General features: G+C 39.1%; 1 protein-coding gene across 3 annotated transcripts in view; it reads right to left on the reverse strand.

The window, feature by feature from the left end:
- PPM1B (protein phosphatase, Mg2+/Mn2+ dependent 1B) overlaps positions 1-17,996 on the reverse strand; it is a 91,859-nt gene that overhangs the window by 23,584 nt on the left and 50,279 nt on the right. For all 3 annotated transcript variants that reach the window (XM_080813198.1, XM_080813199.1, XM_080813197.1), the window contains exons 2-4: positions 12,535-13,394; positions 4,185-4,302; positions 219-330 (exon numbers count right to left, since the gene is read on the reverse strand). In XM_080813198.1, coding sequence (XP_080669324.1) covers positions 219-330; positions 4,185-4,302; positions 12,535-13,380 — 1,076 coding nt within the window. In that variant the 5' untranslated portion in view covers positions 13,381-13,394. The remainder of the gene's footprint in view (positions 1-218; positions 331-4,184; positions 4,303-12,534; positions 13,395-17,996) is intronic.

The following is a 17,996-nucleotide window of genomic DNA, read 5'->3' on the forward strand; positions in this document are numbered from 1 at the left end:
TCATTTATAAAGGAAAGAAGGGCCTTCACCTTTAAATCACATAATAAATTATTCCCTTCCAAAAAAAAAAATCCCTTTGGATGAAATTTTAAAGTTCTTCTCTAGTATAAGAACCATCAACTCATCTCATCTTTTGATAATTGATATACTACTTCTCCAAAATTACTTAATTACTAATTATAAAGGAACTCAAAATTAGTTCTTTTTGTTCTACTTACTTGCCAGCAAGACCTCCCCCAGGAGGCAAATTTGGGATATTTTCTGCAGACAAGATGCGCATGACATGGGCAAGATCAGGCATTCCTTCCTCACCAGACTTCTCCATAATTTCTGCAGGTTTTTAAAAAGAATTCCTAAATTAATGTGTTTACTCAGGATTCAGAGAGTGTGAAACAAGGGCAACTATACGGTAGTTATCAGTTTTATTTATTTTTTTACTTAAATTCAAGTTAGTTAATATATAGTGTATTATTAGTTTCTCTAGTATCAATTTTAAAATGTTAAAAAAAGCAAACATTAACTTACTATAAAAGTAATATAAAAAGTTATCTGCAGGGGTGCCTGGGTGGCTCAGGTCATGATCCCAGTGTCCTGGGATCGAGCTCCGCATCAGGCTCTCTGCTCAGCAGGGAGCCTGCTTCCCAACCCCCTACCCCCCACCCCGCCCTGCCTGCCTCTCTGCCTACTTGTGATCTCTGTCAAATTAAAAAAAAAAATCTTAAAAAAAAGTTATCTGCACACACAAAAGCAAAAACTGGAAGAAATGAAATGTTCAACAACACGGGAAGAGGTAAGAAATTTTTGGCATAGCCACTGAGTGAAACGGTTTATAGCCACTAAAAGTGATCCTTGTGAACACAGGACAGCTACATGGAAAAACACTTTGACCTAGTTTTATACAAGAATAATACAAAAGTTAAAAAGTTATTAATACTGTAATTACCAAAAAAAGTGACAGATGAGTAAGGACTATATGGAGGAGAAAAATTAGAAATTGTTTCATAAGGTTATTCATATTTAATGGAAAATTAGTTGATACGTAATATTAGTTTCAGGTGTACAACACAGTGATTCAATAATTATCACACAAATGACAAAATGCTCTTCACAGTTTAAGTGTAGTCACCATAAAATGTTACTACAGTATTACTGACTGTATTCCCGATCCTGGACTTTTCAGCCCAATGACCTCGTTGATAACTCGTTTGTACCTCTTATTTCTCCTCACCTAGTTCACCTAACTTTCATTTGGCAACCACTGGTTTGTTCTCCTCACACCAGTAAGTCTGTTTCTGCTTTGTTTTTTAAATTCCACATGGAAATGAAACACTGTCTTATTTCACTTTGATCCCGAAGTAGTTATGTTCCACAACAATTTAAAATTAAAAAGGCGGGGCACCTGGGTGGCTCAGTTCATTGAGCGTCTGCCTTCGGCTCTGGTCATGATCTCGGGGTTCCAGGACTGAGCCCCACATCAGGCTCCCTGCTTCTGCCTCTCCCTCTCCCCCACCCCTCCTGATTGCTTTCTCTCTCTCTCTCATAAATAGTATCTTAAAAAAAAAAATTCGGCATCTGGGTGGCTCAGTCGTTGGGCGTCTGCCTTCAGCTCGGGTCATGGGGAGCCCTGCATCTAGCTCCCTGATCAGCAGGAAGCCTGCTTCTCCCTCTCCCACTCCCTCTGCTTGTGTTCCCTCTCTCACTGTGTCTCTCTCTGTCAAATAAATAAAATCTTATAAAAAATAAATTAAAATTAAAATAAATAGGGGCGCCTGGGTGGCTCAGTGGGTTAAGCTTCTGCCTTCAGTTCAGGTCATGATCTCAGGGTCCTGGGATCAAGCCCCACATCGGGCTCTCTACTTGGCAGGGAGCCTGCTTCCCCCTCTCTCTCTACCTGCCTCTCTGCCTACTTGTGACCTCTCTCTGCCAAATAAATAAAATCCTTAAAAAAAAAAAAAAAGGAAAAGTTTTTTTTTTTAATAAATAAATAAATAAAATAAAAAAGAAAAATAATCACAGAACTTGCTAAGGCTTAGAAGAAAACAGAACATTTACACACTCTATCTATATTTACAATTTATGGAAAATACACCTTCAGAGCATGATTATTGACATAAACTCCTCAAAAATCAGAGAATTGCAACTTAAAGACAACATAAAAGCAGTGTCCTCAGCTGCCACCATGCCTCACAAGGCCCTCACCGTCACCATAACCTCCCTCAGCACTCCCATTCGACTCTGCCCAACTCCCCTATCTCCAAAGGGTCTAAGAGAAGCCTTCTCCTACTTCTAGATCTTCACATGTGCTCTTCCTTTGACTTGAAACACTTTTTACGCCATTCCAACCAACCCATATTGTGTAGTTCACTCATATTCATCCTTCAGGTTTCAACTTCACATGTCACTTTCTCAAATTCTTCTCCAACCCAAGCCTGAAGTTGGTGTACTAGTGCTACACACTTCCTTCCACTGCAGATGTTCACTATATCACAGACTGCGAGCTTCTTGAGGCATGACTGTCATTTTCTGCCTTATACTTGTATCTTATACTTGTATCTCTATAGTACAGGATTTCTCAGCTTTGACATTCATTCTGGACCAGCGACTTTTCTGGGGGCGGGGGGGTGGAGGCTGTCTTGTGTATACACTCCAAAATGCTAATAAGAAACATCCCTGGCCTCTATCAGGCTAGTGACACCCTCTCAGTAAGGACACCAAATATGTCTGCAGACATTGCTACAGCCAAAGAGACAGAGAGAAAAGGAATGAGTGTGTTATGTTATAGGAAGTGGAGAGAGGAGTCAAATGAGTTGTAAGGTAAACAAATGGGGAATCTAGGTAAAAGGTTCTACATTGTATATGGGAGCTCTCTGTATTGTTTCAACTCTTCGTCAAGCTTAAAATTACTGCAAAATAGAAAGTTAAAAAAAAACAAGTACAATTGATTCTTGAATGACTCAGGTTTCAACTGTGTGAGTCCACTTATATGTGGGGTTTTTTTGGTATAGTACACTGTAGTAAATACATTTTCTCTTCATGATTTTCTTAATAACATTTACTTTTCTCTGGCTTTCTTTCTTTTTAAAAAATTTTATTTATTCATTTGAGAGAGAGAGAGCACAAGCGGGGTCGGGGGCAGAAGGAGAGGAAGAAGCAGACTCCCTGCTGATCAGGAAGCCCGACATGGGGCAACATGGGGCTCAACATGGGGCAACACAGGGCTTGATGCTGGGACTCTGGGATCACGACCTGAGCCAAAGGCAGATTGCTCAACCAAGCCACCCAGGCACCCCTACTGTCTGGCTTACTTTATTGTAAAAATACAGCACATCATGGGGCGCTTGGGTGGCTCAGTGGGTTAAGCCTCTGCCTTCGGCTCAGGTCATGATCTCAGGGTCCTGGGATTGAGTCCCGCATCCGGCTGTCTGCTCAGCAGGGAGCCTGCTTCCCCTTCTCTATCTGCCTGCCTCTCTGCCTACTTGTAATCTGTCAAATAAATAAATAAAACCTTAAAAAAAATACAGCACATCATATATAGAACATACAAAATATGTGTTAATTGACTGTTTAAGACTTCCAGTCCACAGTAAACTATTGGAATTAAGTTCTGGGGGATTCAAAATGTATATACATTTCCAACTGAGGGGCGAGTGGGAGGGGAAGGCAGAAATAGTGGGTATGTTTGCACCCCCAACCCTGATGCTGGTCAAGGGTCAATGTAAAACCAATACTCTTTCATGACATCAATGCTGACTCTTATCAGTAAGATAAAAACACATGGTATAATGAATTCCTATGATTAACTTGGGAGGAATTAAGTGTTAGTGGAATTATAGCACTCGATGTTCATGATAAGCCCCAAGGCAAATTTCACTGGACTCTTCACTCCTAAAAACATAATCAGCAAAAGGAGAAATAAAATGGCAAGCTTTAACAGACTATTTTCAGATGTTTCTCTTTGGTGGTATAATAGACATATTTGTCTTCTCCCTGCCAAAAAATTCCCACACATTGGTCCAAGATGTGATAGTAAATCTCAGGCAGACAGATGCTTATTTTTTAAAGCCTTGTGTTGAAATACTTTTTCCTAACCCTAAAAGAACTATTTGATAAACAAGGGAGAATACTTTTCCTTTCCTTCTAAAACAGGAGGGGTGGGGGGGTGGGGAATCACCTTTCTTACTTACCTTCAACCCGTGATTCCAAGTGCTTATCCAGCTCTGAATCTTTTCTCACTGCTTCATCTGAGACCTTGGGAGCATTTGAAAAGCAAACTAGTACAATACTCATGTTATCTCGACTTCCCTGTATTTTAAAGAAAAAAGAAAGAAAGAATTGTATTTCCATAGTCCAGCAACTTTCTACTATTTAATTCAAAACAGTTAATTACATTAAGCAATTATAGTTTATTTAAATGACCAGAATGTACACACTCAACACAATCATTTCCATTCCAAAGAACTATCTGAAGTATTCCCTGAAGAAATAAGATCTCTAGATAAGGACAGATCTGTAATTACTTTATGACTTTTAATTCTGTGAACCTATTCTTACCCACCAGCACTCCATAATCTAAGAAATGAAGGTATCTTCATATGTACTACATCTTCTAAACTCTGTTTCCCACTCAAACTGCATATTCCCAGAGTGGCTTCTGCCCAAAAACATATTCCCAAACAAGTGTGCACATTTTCACCTAGCTAATTAACCTGCACCAGAGCAATGCTAACAAAATTCTATTGACTTTGACATAGCTGAAAATTACTGATCATTAGGATACCCAAGACACTATACTGAACAATTACAAGCAGAGAAGAAAACAGCCTGTAAACAGTTCTGAGGATAAAGCAGCAAACAATGGAAGGTAACTGGATGGCTGAGATACTGTAGTCAGATATAATAACTTTCAGAGAACAGACACTAGATTTTGTTTTTTAAAGATTTTCTTTTTTCATCTATGTATCTGATACAGAGAGATAGAGGGAGAGCATGAGCAGGGAGAGAGGCAGAGGAAAAGGGAAAAGTAGACTCCCCGCTGAGCTGGGGTGCCCAACGTGGGGCTTGGGGCTCGATGCCAGGATCATGACCTGAGCCAAAGGCAGACACTTAACCAACGGAGCCACAGAGGCACCCCAAGACAGGAGTCACAAATCTTATCAGTCTGCAGAGGGAAACCAAAACTCCTAACTTAGGGACAAATTTTACTGTTGCCCTGGTAATCACACTACCATAGACAAATCATCTATATTGTAAAAAGTAGCATTATTACCATGGGATTATGAGAAATAAATTCTAAATAAAATAAATAAATAAATTCTAAATAAATTCTAAAATTTCTTGTACCTTTCCTGCAGGTATATATATATTACTTTAACTGAGTTTCTTAGAACAGTGACTTACAACACTGATTTTTTCAACCCAACCCCCCTAAAAATACTAAGTCAATGGAGGTGGTAGGCAACAATGATGGTGCAGTTTGCCAACCCAAGTGAAAAAAGCCAGGATCATACCCATTCTAGTCTTTTCAATCATTATGGCCAGAATCTAGGCAGGCGTTGTCTGGTTCAGACTTGCCACCTTTTTGGAACCCACATGACACAGCCAAAGGCCTTGAAAAACTTTAGCCACCACCTCCTAAAATTCAATGTAGCAAAGCTTGAAGACAGTGGAGGTCAGGCCTTAAGAAGGCTTCAAAAAGAATAACTCTTTCCAGAGAGTGGGAAAAAATATTATGAGTATATAAAACCAGATTCTCCATTACTGAAAAAAAAAATCAGGATTTCCAAAAAATCAGGACTGGCCCAAACTAATTTTATTCTTTAATGAAATCCACCAAGACTTTCACAATGACTTCATATCAGAAAATATGCACTGGAGGGGCGCCTGGGTGGCTCAGTGGGTTAAAGCCTCTGCCTTCAGCTCAGGTCATGATCTCAGGGTCCTGGGATCGAGCCCCGCATCGGGCTCTCTGCTCAGCAGGGAGCCTGCTTCCTCCTCTCTCTGCCTGCCTCTTCGCCTACTTATGATCTCTGTCAAATAAATAAACAAAATCTTAAAAAAAAAAAAGAAAATATGCACTGGATGTATGAATACATACAGATATCCACACAAACACTATGGTTCCAAATAGCATCTCTCCCCCCCTAAAAAAGGGCAATACATTTTATAGGAATCATGATTGACCATATAAGTTCAGATCAGGCAAAAGCTTTATACCATAGATATTAAAGTTACACACACACACACACACACACACACACTTTCCATTACGTTCTTATGTTATAAAAATTATCAACTGGGAAATAAACTGAAATACAGTTTCGGGAAGTTTAAATATCAAAAGATAAAAGAAATAATTTACATTTACACCTCAGCTATGTGTGATTCCAATGATGTTTCTTCTATTTCTACATAAAGACAACTTTCAGGGGTGCCTGCATGGCCAGACAGCTGAGCAACTGACTTGGGTTCAGCTCAAACCCAACCACTGCTCCAAAGCTCTGCACTCAGCCCAGCGCCTCCTTAAGATTCTCTGTCCTTCTCCCTCTGCCCCTCCCCCAGCCTCTCTCACTCTAAAATAAATCAATCTTAAAAAAAAAACAAAAAACAAAACCCAGGGTGCTACAGTGTACCCAAAGAAATATTAAAAATGAGGGAAAACAGATTGATATTCCATGTCTACAGACACCCTGCAAACCAGTGTGAAGTAGTTCAGTGTTAACATCTGGTAACACTATATTCCTCTCAATGACATCGTATCTTTCCAGAGCAAGGGTTTTGAGAGTTGCTATGATTAAAAAGCAAGTCCCATGGGACACCTGGGTGGCTCAGTGGGTTAAAGCCTCTGCCTTTTTGGCTCAGGTCATGATCCCAGGGTCCTGGGATTGAGCCCCACATTGGGCTCTCTGCTCAGCGGGGAGCCTGCTTCTCCCTCTCTCTCTCTGCCTGCTTCTCTGCCTACTCACGATCTCTGTCTGCAAATAAATAAATAAAATCTTAAAAAAAAAAAAAAAGCAAGTCCCATAAAAAAATCAACGTGATACAGGAAATGAGGGTGGCCGTGCCCAATGATTCCAAGATTTGAGAAGCTGTGCAGTGACCAACACAGTACCCATATCTCATTAGCATGTAGTTCTTTTCTAATTTTTTTAAATTTGTTTATTTATTTATTTTAGAAGAGAAAGAAAGAGAAGGTAAGGGGGGGGTGGTACGGGGTGGCGAGGAGTAGGGAAGGGGACGAGTGAGGAGGAGAAAGAGAATCCCAAGGGGACTCCCCACTGAGTGCAAAGCCCCACGCTGTCTCCCTCCCACTCCCACCACAGATCCCACCACTGTGAGATCATGACCTGAACCGAAATCAAGAGTCAGACACTCAACCAAGTGAGCCACCCAGGGGTGTCCCTGTAACTGCAGTTTCTTAAAGAATGAAATAAACAATTTTTTCAATGTATATGTTTTATTTTGTTAAGACATATATAGACTCATTAAGTTTGGCTCTAACTATATAATATTTGTATCTGCTAAGTATTAATATGGCTAAGTAGAACTGCAAAAAAATTCCGAGATAGTTGGGTACCATGGGACCAAGAAAGCTTGAGAATTACTACACTACAGACTATACTTTTACATTCAGTCCTTCCCTTTCAAAATACACAACCGCACTCCACTCTAATACTATCAATGTCTACTTTTGCATCATTAAGAATTATGTTTTCTGAAAGCTATAATGTAAAAACTCCTGAGTTTAGAGCTAAGCAATTTTGGGGGACATATGGGTACATTTTCCATGCTGTATTACTAATCTGGAATGGTGCTGCCTTTGGAAAACAAGCCAAAAAGACACAAAGGCCCCGAAAATCTTCTGCCACCACCTCCTAAAATTCAGTGTAGCAAAGACTGAAGACAGTGGAGTTCTTGACTCTTGGTTTCAGCTCAGGTCGTGAGCTGAAATTTCCCCTCAATTTTATCCAACTATCAGGTACTATCTTATGTTTTAAAATAAGTAAGTTTCTGGGCGCCTGGGTGGCTCAGTGGGTTAAGCCTCTGCCTTCAGCTCAGGTCATGATTCCAGGGTCCTGGGATCAAGTCCCGCATCAGGCTCTCTGCTCAGCTGGGAGCCTGCTTCCCTCTCTCTCTCTCTCTGCCTGCCTCTGCCTACTTGTAATCTCTCTGTGTCAAAGAAATAAATAAAATCTTAAAAAAAAAAAAAAAGCTTCTGATAAGTGGTACATAAACTGAATTTAGGAAAATCAAATAGTATTTTAAAACAAAAAATAAAAGAACAATTTAAAGGAACATGGACTTCTACAATTTAAGAAAAAGCAGGTGGCAAAGTAACATGAATAGGATACATTTCTGTAAAAAATAAAAAACAATAAACAGAGAAAGAAAACCCTATATTTTACACTTCCCTATGTTTGTATGAATAAACAGAATTGTTTGGATAAATATATGTGGTTGCTTAACGGGGATGAGATTTTTAAAAAGGACATAAATACAAACATCTTTGGCTTTGTTCACCAATGTTCTTATTAATCTTATAATTGTTGAAAAAAGAAAAACAAACCCTTAGCATTTCCATTCAGGAAAATTTTTCATCAAACCCTCTGTAAAACATTTGCTACTGACACATCTAACTTGAACCAGGAGATGTGAATTCTAGTCTTGACTTCAACACTCATCAATATATGACTTAACAGGGCGCCTGGGTGGCTCAGTGGGTTAAGCCTCTGCCTTCAGCTCCCGTCATGATCCCAGGGTCCTGGGATTGAGTCCCGCATTGGGCTCTCTGCTTGGCAGGGAGTCTGCTTCCTCCACTCTCCCTCTGCCTGCCTCTCTGCCTACTTATGATTTCTCCCTGTCAAATAAATAAATAAAATCTTAAAAAAAAATTCAATATTCTTAAAAAAAAAAGAAAGAAACTAATACATCTTTAAGAAAATATGACTTAACAGCTATCTTTTAATGTCAAAACTTTATTTCCTTACTTGCAAGTTGGAAATGGATTTTTATTTCATTCATCTCAGGTCACTAGGAGGACAAATGAGTGTTATTTATAAGTTATGAAAGGCTATGCAAACAGCAGTTACGTGGCCTATGCAACCTGAAATTAGCGTAAATACCATGAATGCTACTAGCATTGGCAATGAAACGGGAAGACTGCTTTCTTAGGGGCTATTTTCTCTTAGAGTTAAGTATCTTAAGAGAGTAACACCTAACTAGAGTCATCCAACACTTACTGCTTCATATTGCTAAGTAGCAATCCTGAAAAAGATTATCATTAGCAATAATAACGCTATCTTTTATAGTTGTGAAAATTAAATGTATTAAGACATGTGTGAACTGCTTAGAACAGCATTTGGCTGTACACAGAAAGCAGCAACTTACTGATGCTATTGTGATTATGACGATTATCACAATGTCCCCAGATTTCATGAGTTAACATATAAAACTGCTTGTAAACTATCAGGGCATGACAAGTGTTAGAAGTGTTAGAAAATATTGACACATCATTTAAATCTATTATCAGGGAAACTTCTACTGAAAAATCGGGATCTACTCTCTCTCAGTCTGAAGTAGCTAGCACCTCTTGAGCAGTCGCCAAGCACTGAGCTAAAATGCTTTCCACGGATCTTAAAATTTTGTATTCAGTCTTGTAGACAAAGTTCAAAGCAATCATACCCTATTTTAATCATATTGTTTTGTAACAATGCTAAGCATTAGTTTTACACTACAAACAAGGGACAAATGATGGAGTTAGAAAAACAAAAATGGGTAAGAAGTTTACACTTGATCTTAGCCAAAAGGCCGAGAAGCGATAAAAAAAATGGGTAAGAAGTTTAATATTTAATTCCGAAAGTAACACAGAAAGGTTCAAAATATTCATAGGGCTGTTCTGTTTCAACACAAAAGTTAACTAAGCTTCTCAAAATTGATTTCAATTTGGGGCGCCTGAGTGGCTCCGTTGGTTAAGCGTCCAACTCCTGATTTCAGCTCAAGTCATGATCTCAGGTTGTGAGAGGGAGCCCTCCACCTTCCCGCCCCGAGCTCAGCAAGGAATCTGCTTGAGTCTCCTGTTCCTCTGCCCCACACACTCCAGCGAACCTCTCTCTCTAATTAAACAGTAACAACTGACTTCAATTTGAATGCAGCTTCATTCAAAGGAACCATAGTGGCCAACTTCCACTAAAATTGAATGAATCATGTGTTCCTCCAACCTCTTGTCCCTATTACTGTCATTTATCATTTCCGAGATTCAAGGAATCCAGGATATTTAATACCACCAACAGGAATATTTAATCGCAGATTAAAGCTGTCAAGCAAAGATCCACCACCAGAATCAGTTCAACCCCATTCAGAAGGGTGGAGCCAAATTTCCTGAAAGCTATTACCATCCTTTCAATGGAAGGGAGAGGGCAGTTTATCCACAATACAAACTTCTTTTTATACTCCAAATTACAGACCTAAAAGACCTAATAGATTTTGGCTATTCCCTTCAGAACTACAGGACAGGGACGCCTGGGTGGCTCAGTTGGTTAAGCGGCTCAGGTCATGATCCCAGCATCCTGGGATCGAGTCCCACATCGGGCTCCTTGCTCGGCGGGGAGCCTGCTTCTCCCTCTGCCTCTGCCTGCCACTCTGTCTGCCTGTGCTCGCTCTCTCTCTCTCTAACAAATAAATAAATTAAAAAAAAAAAAAAAGAACTACAGGATATTCTTTCAACAAAATACCATACAACATGACAAATGATTTAGACTGATACCTACAGACATGGAGATCTCTCTACAACATACTGTTGAACAAAAAAGCATACTATAGAATAACAAGCATAATGATCTCATTTTTATACAAATATACATACTCACGGCAGGCAAAAAAGACTAGAAAGATATATACCACACAATGAACACAGCCTAATTCAGGTGAGTGGCAAATTTCTGAATGTTTCTTTATAACTTCTGAATTACCTGGAATTTTTTAAATCGTTAAGTATATAGTTATTTTATAATCAGGGAAAATGCTGTCTTCATCTGCTAGGCAGGTGAAAAAACATCTGCTTGCTTTTGTCTGAAAAAAGCTGCAGGTCAGAATCTCTCCATGTAGAGTCCAAGAAGACATTTTAGAGCCTATTCAATCACGGACAACCATCGATACTTTCATACTTAACCTATCCAGTTAAGTTAAAAAAAAAAAAAAAACATATACAGTACACTTAAGGAACAAAAACAACGACAGAAAAGCTAAAGGAACCATCATTTAAAATCCTTTTGGAAAAAAAGCTACCAAATGGAAACACCAGCCCTTAAATTTTCTCTATTTGAAGCTGTCTCTTCCCATTCTATGAAAAAGAAGTAGACACTTCACCAAAACCTGGGTATTTCCACAGACTCAAGAGATCCTTCATTATAAACTTTTTGGCCATGTCTGTATCTTCCAAAGCAACTTACATGGTGGGGAGACAGAACAGTTCTAATCTAGACAGAATAAGTAAGTCAGAACCTTTATTTCATATAACCAAAGGTTAGTTTTGCCTCAGTTATCTTTTCAATCAGAGCCATACACTACTCACATATTCTAGGCACTGGTCAGTTAACTCAAATTTTGACTGACTGCTGTATAGGCATTGTCAAAAACCCACCTGAAACTACCAAATATTTTAAAGACATTCAAGGGAATTGCTGAATATCTGTTAATCTGCATTTGCTTTCCCTATCACTGTATGAAGTTAAGATTCACAGAACGTTACAAAACTAAATTAAATGTTACAGATTCACAGGAATTCATCACAGCATTATATTTTATACTACCCTTTGGTTTTTATTTTAAGATTTTATTTATTTATTACTCTTTGGTTTTTAATCAGTAATGACAAAAAACATCTATATGAAAAGAACTCTGGTATCTTCTACCAAAGTTAAGGTATGCTCTACCATGTCATGTATCATTTATACAGAACCACATGTAAATCCATTTTTGATTCTGTTGCTAGGAAAGAACTTCTTTTACTAAATGATAAGAAATACACAATTTATACTTCTATTTCAGTTTTCATCTTAGCTGCTAGGAGGCTCAGATCTAAATTACAAAATTTGACTTAGCCTAGGTCTCTGGTGTGTCTTCCAATATTATACATGGCTTTTGATCTTTTGTATGTTTACTTCAGAAGTGTACCATATACACAGTTCATCAAACTGCTTCAAAATCTGGCATAAGACCTCTATTGGCAATACTGAGAATTTAAATCAAAAGGCACAAATCTACATAGATGTCTCAGCCACAGCAACAAGCCATAAAGTACTTAAATGACAACAAATGCCATAAGGTTATTAAACTTAATTTTCAACTTAGAAGGTTGAGGCAAACGAGGATAGTTCCCCTCCCCCCCTGCAAAAATAGTATCTAGTGAAGAAAATGATTTAAAAACATACAGGTTTCCCCTAATGAAAAGTTCTTAAAATTTAAGTTTGGTTCATTTTACTTACCGTGCCTTTTCAAAATTAACAGGGTATTTTAACTGTAACAAAAAGACTTACATACCTTATGTAAACAAGTGTCCACTACCCAATTGCACACATTTTCCAGGTCATCAGATACCTCAAGCCTAGATTTAACAAATTCACAGAGCTCCTCATTACTCATAACATCCCAGATACCATCACAAGCCAAGATGATAAATTCATCCTCTTCTGCTCTTAAAATTTCATAAACCTCAGGCTCTGGAGAAACAAGTTGTTCTGTTGGGCCCTTGCCATCAACACACTTGTAATCATAGTCCCCCAAAGCACGAGACACTGCTAATGAACCATTAACACGCTGTATCATTACGCTGCCTCCTGCATTCTGGATTCGCTCCTTCTCCCTTGGATTGCAAGGTTTGTGATCCTGGGTGGAAAAGCAGACTTGTCCATTCCTATACAGAACAGCACGTGAATCACCACAGTTGATAAAGTAGATATGCTTGGGTGAAATCAGGACCCCCACTGCAGTTGAACCGCTTCTGTCCATTCCGTTTCTGAGGTCTGAAAAGTTACGCATGTATTCATCGATTTTCAAAAAGCCAGTTCTGATGCCATTCTTGACATTTTCCACGGAGGGCTCAAGAGCGGATCCTGATTTTGCAGCTGCCCTGAAGTCTTCGTTATTAGTGATGTGTTCTAATAAATGCGTTGAGCAGTAATTTGCTACTCGAGATCCAGCATGACCATCATAAACTGCAAAAAATGACCAGTCTTCCAAGCCGTGAGGAATGCCTACAACAGCTGTGTGTGCGTCTTCCATTTCCACTCTCCATCCTTGCATGCTGCTCAGGCCGTAACGTAAACCATTCCCAGCACCATGAGCATTATGTTTCTCAGTTTTGGGTTTGTCCAAAAATGCACCCATGTTTAATAAGGAATCTGAAAGAAAACAAAAAGCAGCCAAGAGTTATATGCTGAAATCTGTCAGAGAATTATCTATAATATTCCATCTGTTCTCTAGTAACTCCTATCTCGTGTGTTTTTCAGTATTCTCTGAATTTACTGGAACAACAAAAAAGAAACCAAGAAAATTTCCCCATACATCCTTATTCTAGAACAGTGGTTTCTCAATCCTACCACATTAGAATCATCAGGCCAATTAAATCAGAATCTCTAGGGGTGAGACCCAGATATCGGTATTTTTTTTAAGCCTCTCTGGTGACTTAGATGTACAGTAAGTCGAAAACCACTGTTCCAGGAAAGGGAAACTAAGAAATACAGCCTGGTTTAAGTTTTCTTAAATACTCAACTTATTTTTTATTTTTTTAAAGCTTTTATTTACTTATTTATTTGTCAGCGAGAGAGAGGGAGAACACAAGCAGACAGAGAGGCAGGCAAAGGCAGAGAGAGAAGCAGGCTCCCTGCTGAGCAAGGATCCTGATGTGGGACTCTATCCCAGGAACCTGGGATCATGACCTGAGCAGAAGGCAGCGGCTTAACCAACTGAGCCACCCAGGCGTCCCTTCAATACTCAATGTATAAGAGAACTCTGGGGTTCATGAGAATATTCAGAATGGTGTGGCATCTTTTCTAATATACTAAAGTAATTTAGTATATTTCAGGAAGACTTCCAAAAGCATGGATTTGTAAGATACTTTCCCTCAATGATCCTGACGACTACCCCAAAACTTAATTTAAACATCAAATCTCCATTCTCAAACGTTTGATTTTATCAAAGCTTTACCGCATATCATATTGAAAGCTATTATTTGGATTCTGTTAAAACAATGTAACCTCAGGGATGTGCTACAGAATATACTTAACACTGGTGGGTTTTATAATCCACAAAGTAGCATTAGGACAACTTTTACTAGGTGCTGACAGAGACTTACAATCCACACACAGGACTGTCATGTATGGCGAGGCATCCCTCTCCCTCCTGACGTCACTGCTGTTTTAGAATAAAGCTTTCCCAATTTCAAATGACTTGGTCTAGAATGCTGGTTCTCCAAGTAACATGCAGATGCCCCGGTAGTTTCCCACCTATAATCCTGGCCCTGATACTCACTAGCTGTGTGACCTTGAGTAAGATTCTTAGTCACTTGTAGCTCAAATTCCTTCTGTGGATTAATTAGCCACTTTTACCTTCTCTCCTCTGTCAAATGGGGGTCACAACAATAGTACCCACAAAGAGTTGCAATGAAGAATGAGTTGATATAATGTGCTTAGCACAGTACTTGAAACAATAAAATCATAAAATGTTTGTTGTTACTTGCTCAAAATGCAGATTCCAAAAAAAAAAGATTTTTTTTTCCCCAGTACATCTTGGATGGGGGACCTTCAAAAGAGCATGCTGGCAACTGAAAAAAATCACATTTTGAGAGACACGAATCTAGATCAACGGACTTTCATTTGGATCTAGGTATCTTTGTGAGTTACCTTTTCAGCTATGACCATTATTAACTATATATATAAATATATATTAAAATCCTGATGAACCACCATGTATATATTTATAAATTATAGCAAATTTCTAATTTTTCATGAGTTATATATACTGTATATTACATATACAAATATTAAAAGGAATTCTGAAAGATAAGTTTTCCATAATACATAAAATTACTTTTCATTCAAATATAACACAAAATAGCAATGTTACAGAATACTTAAGATTCTATTTATTTATTTATTTATTTGAGAGAGAGAGAGAGAGAGAGAGAGAGCGCGCAAGAGAGTGCACAAGCACACAAGCAGGGAGAGCAGCAGGCAGTGGGAGAAGCAGACTCCCCGCCAAGCAGGGAGCCTGATGCAGGACTTGATCCCATGACCCTGGAATCATGACCTGAGCTGAATGGAGACACTTAACTGACTGAGGCACCCAAGGGCCCCAGGAGTCACACACTCTTCTGAGGGAGTTAGTCAGGTGTCCCTGTTGTTTTTTGTTATTGTTTTTTTAGTGATCTCTATCCCCAGTGTGGGACTTGAACCCACAACCCCAAGAACAAGAGCTGTATGCTCTACCAACTGAGCCAACCAGGAACCCCTCAAAACACTTTTCAATTCCATCTATCAATTTAAAAAAAAAAAAGTGTCCTTTTCATCACCTTGATGCTGTAATTAAGGTGACTGTTTTACATTTCAACAAATAGGCTGAAAATCACCAGAATTACTCATTTCAAAGATTAAAACAATAGTTCAGAAATTCCTATTTCCAAATTTGTTTTTAAGTGAAGAATAAATAGAGAAGGAAGAAAGGGTGTTCAATAGAACACTACAGGGAACATTAAGAATGAAAAGGAACCTGGAAGGGCAGCTTTGGAAAACCATCAAATGAGTACCCCCACAACACACACTCTCCTGAGTACTGTGGAAGTTATACCAAGAACAGCCTGCTGCTTTCACTGCTAGGATTCCTACCTGCTGTCTGTTTCTTTCTAAAGTTGCTTGCTCAAGATTCAAAGTCCAGGAAATTAGTATCTGACTGAGCTCAGGTCACCAGCACACCGAACAGGCTTTATCAGGGACTACATTCTTTCGCAAATAGGTCGTATTTTTATAAAGATTTTATTTTATTTATTTAAGTAGGGTCCACAACCCGCACAGAGCCGGAACATATGGTCTGAACTCATGACCCCGGGATCAAGACCTGAGCTGAGATCAAGAGTCAGATGCTTGGGGCATCTGGGTGGCTCAGTGGGTTAAGCCTCTAGAGCCTTCAGCTCAGGTCATCTCAGGGTTCTGGGATGGAACCCTGGGATCGCATCAGGCTCTGCTCAGCAGGGAGCCTGCTTCCTCCCTCCCTCCCTCTCTCTGCCTGTTTCTCTGCCTACTATGTAATCTCTGTCAAATAAACAAAATCTTCAAAAAAAAAAAAAAAAAGTCAGAAGCTTAACCCTGAGCCACCCAAGTGCACCTCAAGATTTTATTTTTAAATAATGTCTACACTCAATATGAGGTTCGAACTTACAACCCTGAGATCAAGAATTGCATGCTGTGGTGCATCTGGATGGTTCAATCATTAAGCGGCTGCCTTTGGCTCAGGTCATGATCCCAGAGTCCTGGAATCGAGCCATGAGTTAGTTCCACATCAGGCTCCCTGCTCAGCGGGAAGCCTGCTTCTTCTCCCTCTCCCACTCCCCCTACCTGTGGTTCCACTCTCTCACTGTGTGTGTCTTTCTCTCTCTTAATCTCTCTCTCTCTCCCTGTGTCAAATAAATAAATAAAAGTTGCACGCTGTAACCAAATGAGCCAGCCAGGGTGCCCGCAGATTGGCCATTTTTAAGTCCCAAACTGATATTTTAAAGTTGGGGTTGTCCCTTAATGATTTGTTTTTATTAAATTTTACTTATTTATTTTTAAGTAACCTCTTATACCCAATGTGGGGTTCAAACTCATAACCCTAACATCAAGAGTCACTCTTCTGACTGAGCCAGCCAGGTGCCCCTGATTTAATTTTTTAAACATGAAATATCACACATATGAGAGATTACATAACATATACATATAGCTAAAAAGTAAAAAAATGAACACCTATGTACCCATCATACAATTTAAGAAGTAGAACATTATCAAGACCACTGAAGCATCCTATTATCCTGAATTGTATCATCAGTATCCCTTGTAGTTTTTAACCACCTGAGGCACAGTTTTATATTTTTGACATTATTATACATTGTACTCTAGTATTTTGGGGGGTTTTGGCTCACCACTATACTTCTGAGATTCATCCACACTGACGCAGAGCTATAGTTCTCTATGCCACTATATGTTCGTATATAATTTTTATCCATCCTACTATCAATGAATATGAGTTGTTTTTCATTTTTTAATATTATAAAACAGTGCTATTGTGAACCATCTTTTTTTTTTAAATATTTTATTTATTTGACAGAGAGAGATCACAAGTAAGCAGAGAGAGAGAGAGAGGGAAGCAGGCTCCCTGCTGAGCAGAGAGCCAGATGCAGGACTCGATCCCAGGACCCTGAGATCAGGACCTGAGCCGAAGGCAGCAGTTTAACCCACTGAGCCACCCAGGTGCCCCTACTGTGAACCATCTTGATGCCCATGTAGTTTTCCTAAAAGACATACCAAAATTCCCAAGTACTTAAAGTATGCAAATTTGACAGTTACTATACATGATCTTTTTTTCCAACAAAGATCATATAACAGGGGCGCCTGGGAGGCTCAGTCAGTTAAGCATCTGACTTCAGCTCAGGTCATGATCTCAGAGCCCTGTTGTGTTGAGCCCCATTGATTTCGAGGCTCAGCGGGGCATCTGCTTGTTCCTGTCTCTGCCTCTCTCCCCACTCATGCTCATGTGTGCATACTCAAATAAATAAAATCTTTCTTTAAAAAAAATCACAAAACAAACCATTACTTTTCCAAAGGTTTAGTTCCCAAATGCTCATTTGCTAACACTACTTTCTTTAAAATAGTTACCTTCTTGGTAAGTAACCTTTATCTTGAATGGGAAGATTGTGTGTGTGTCTGTATTTTCTTTTATCTAAAAGTATCTGCATACTGCTGTGGAATTAGCAA

Source organism: Martes martes (assembly GCF_963455335.1).
Source record: "Martes martes genome assembly, chromosome: 9".
In the NCBI taxonomy this organism is placed as follows: Eukaryota; Metazoa; Chordata; class Mammalia; order Carnivora; family Mustelidae; genus Martes; species Martes martes.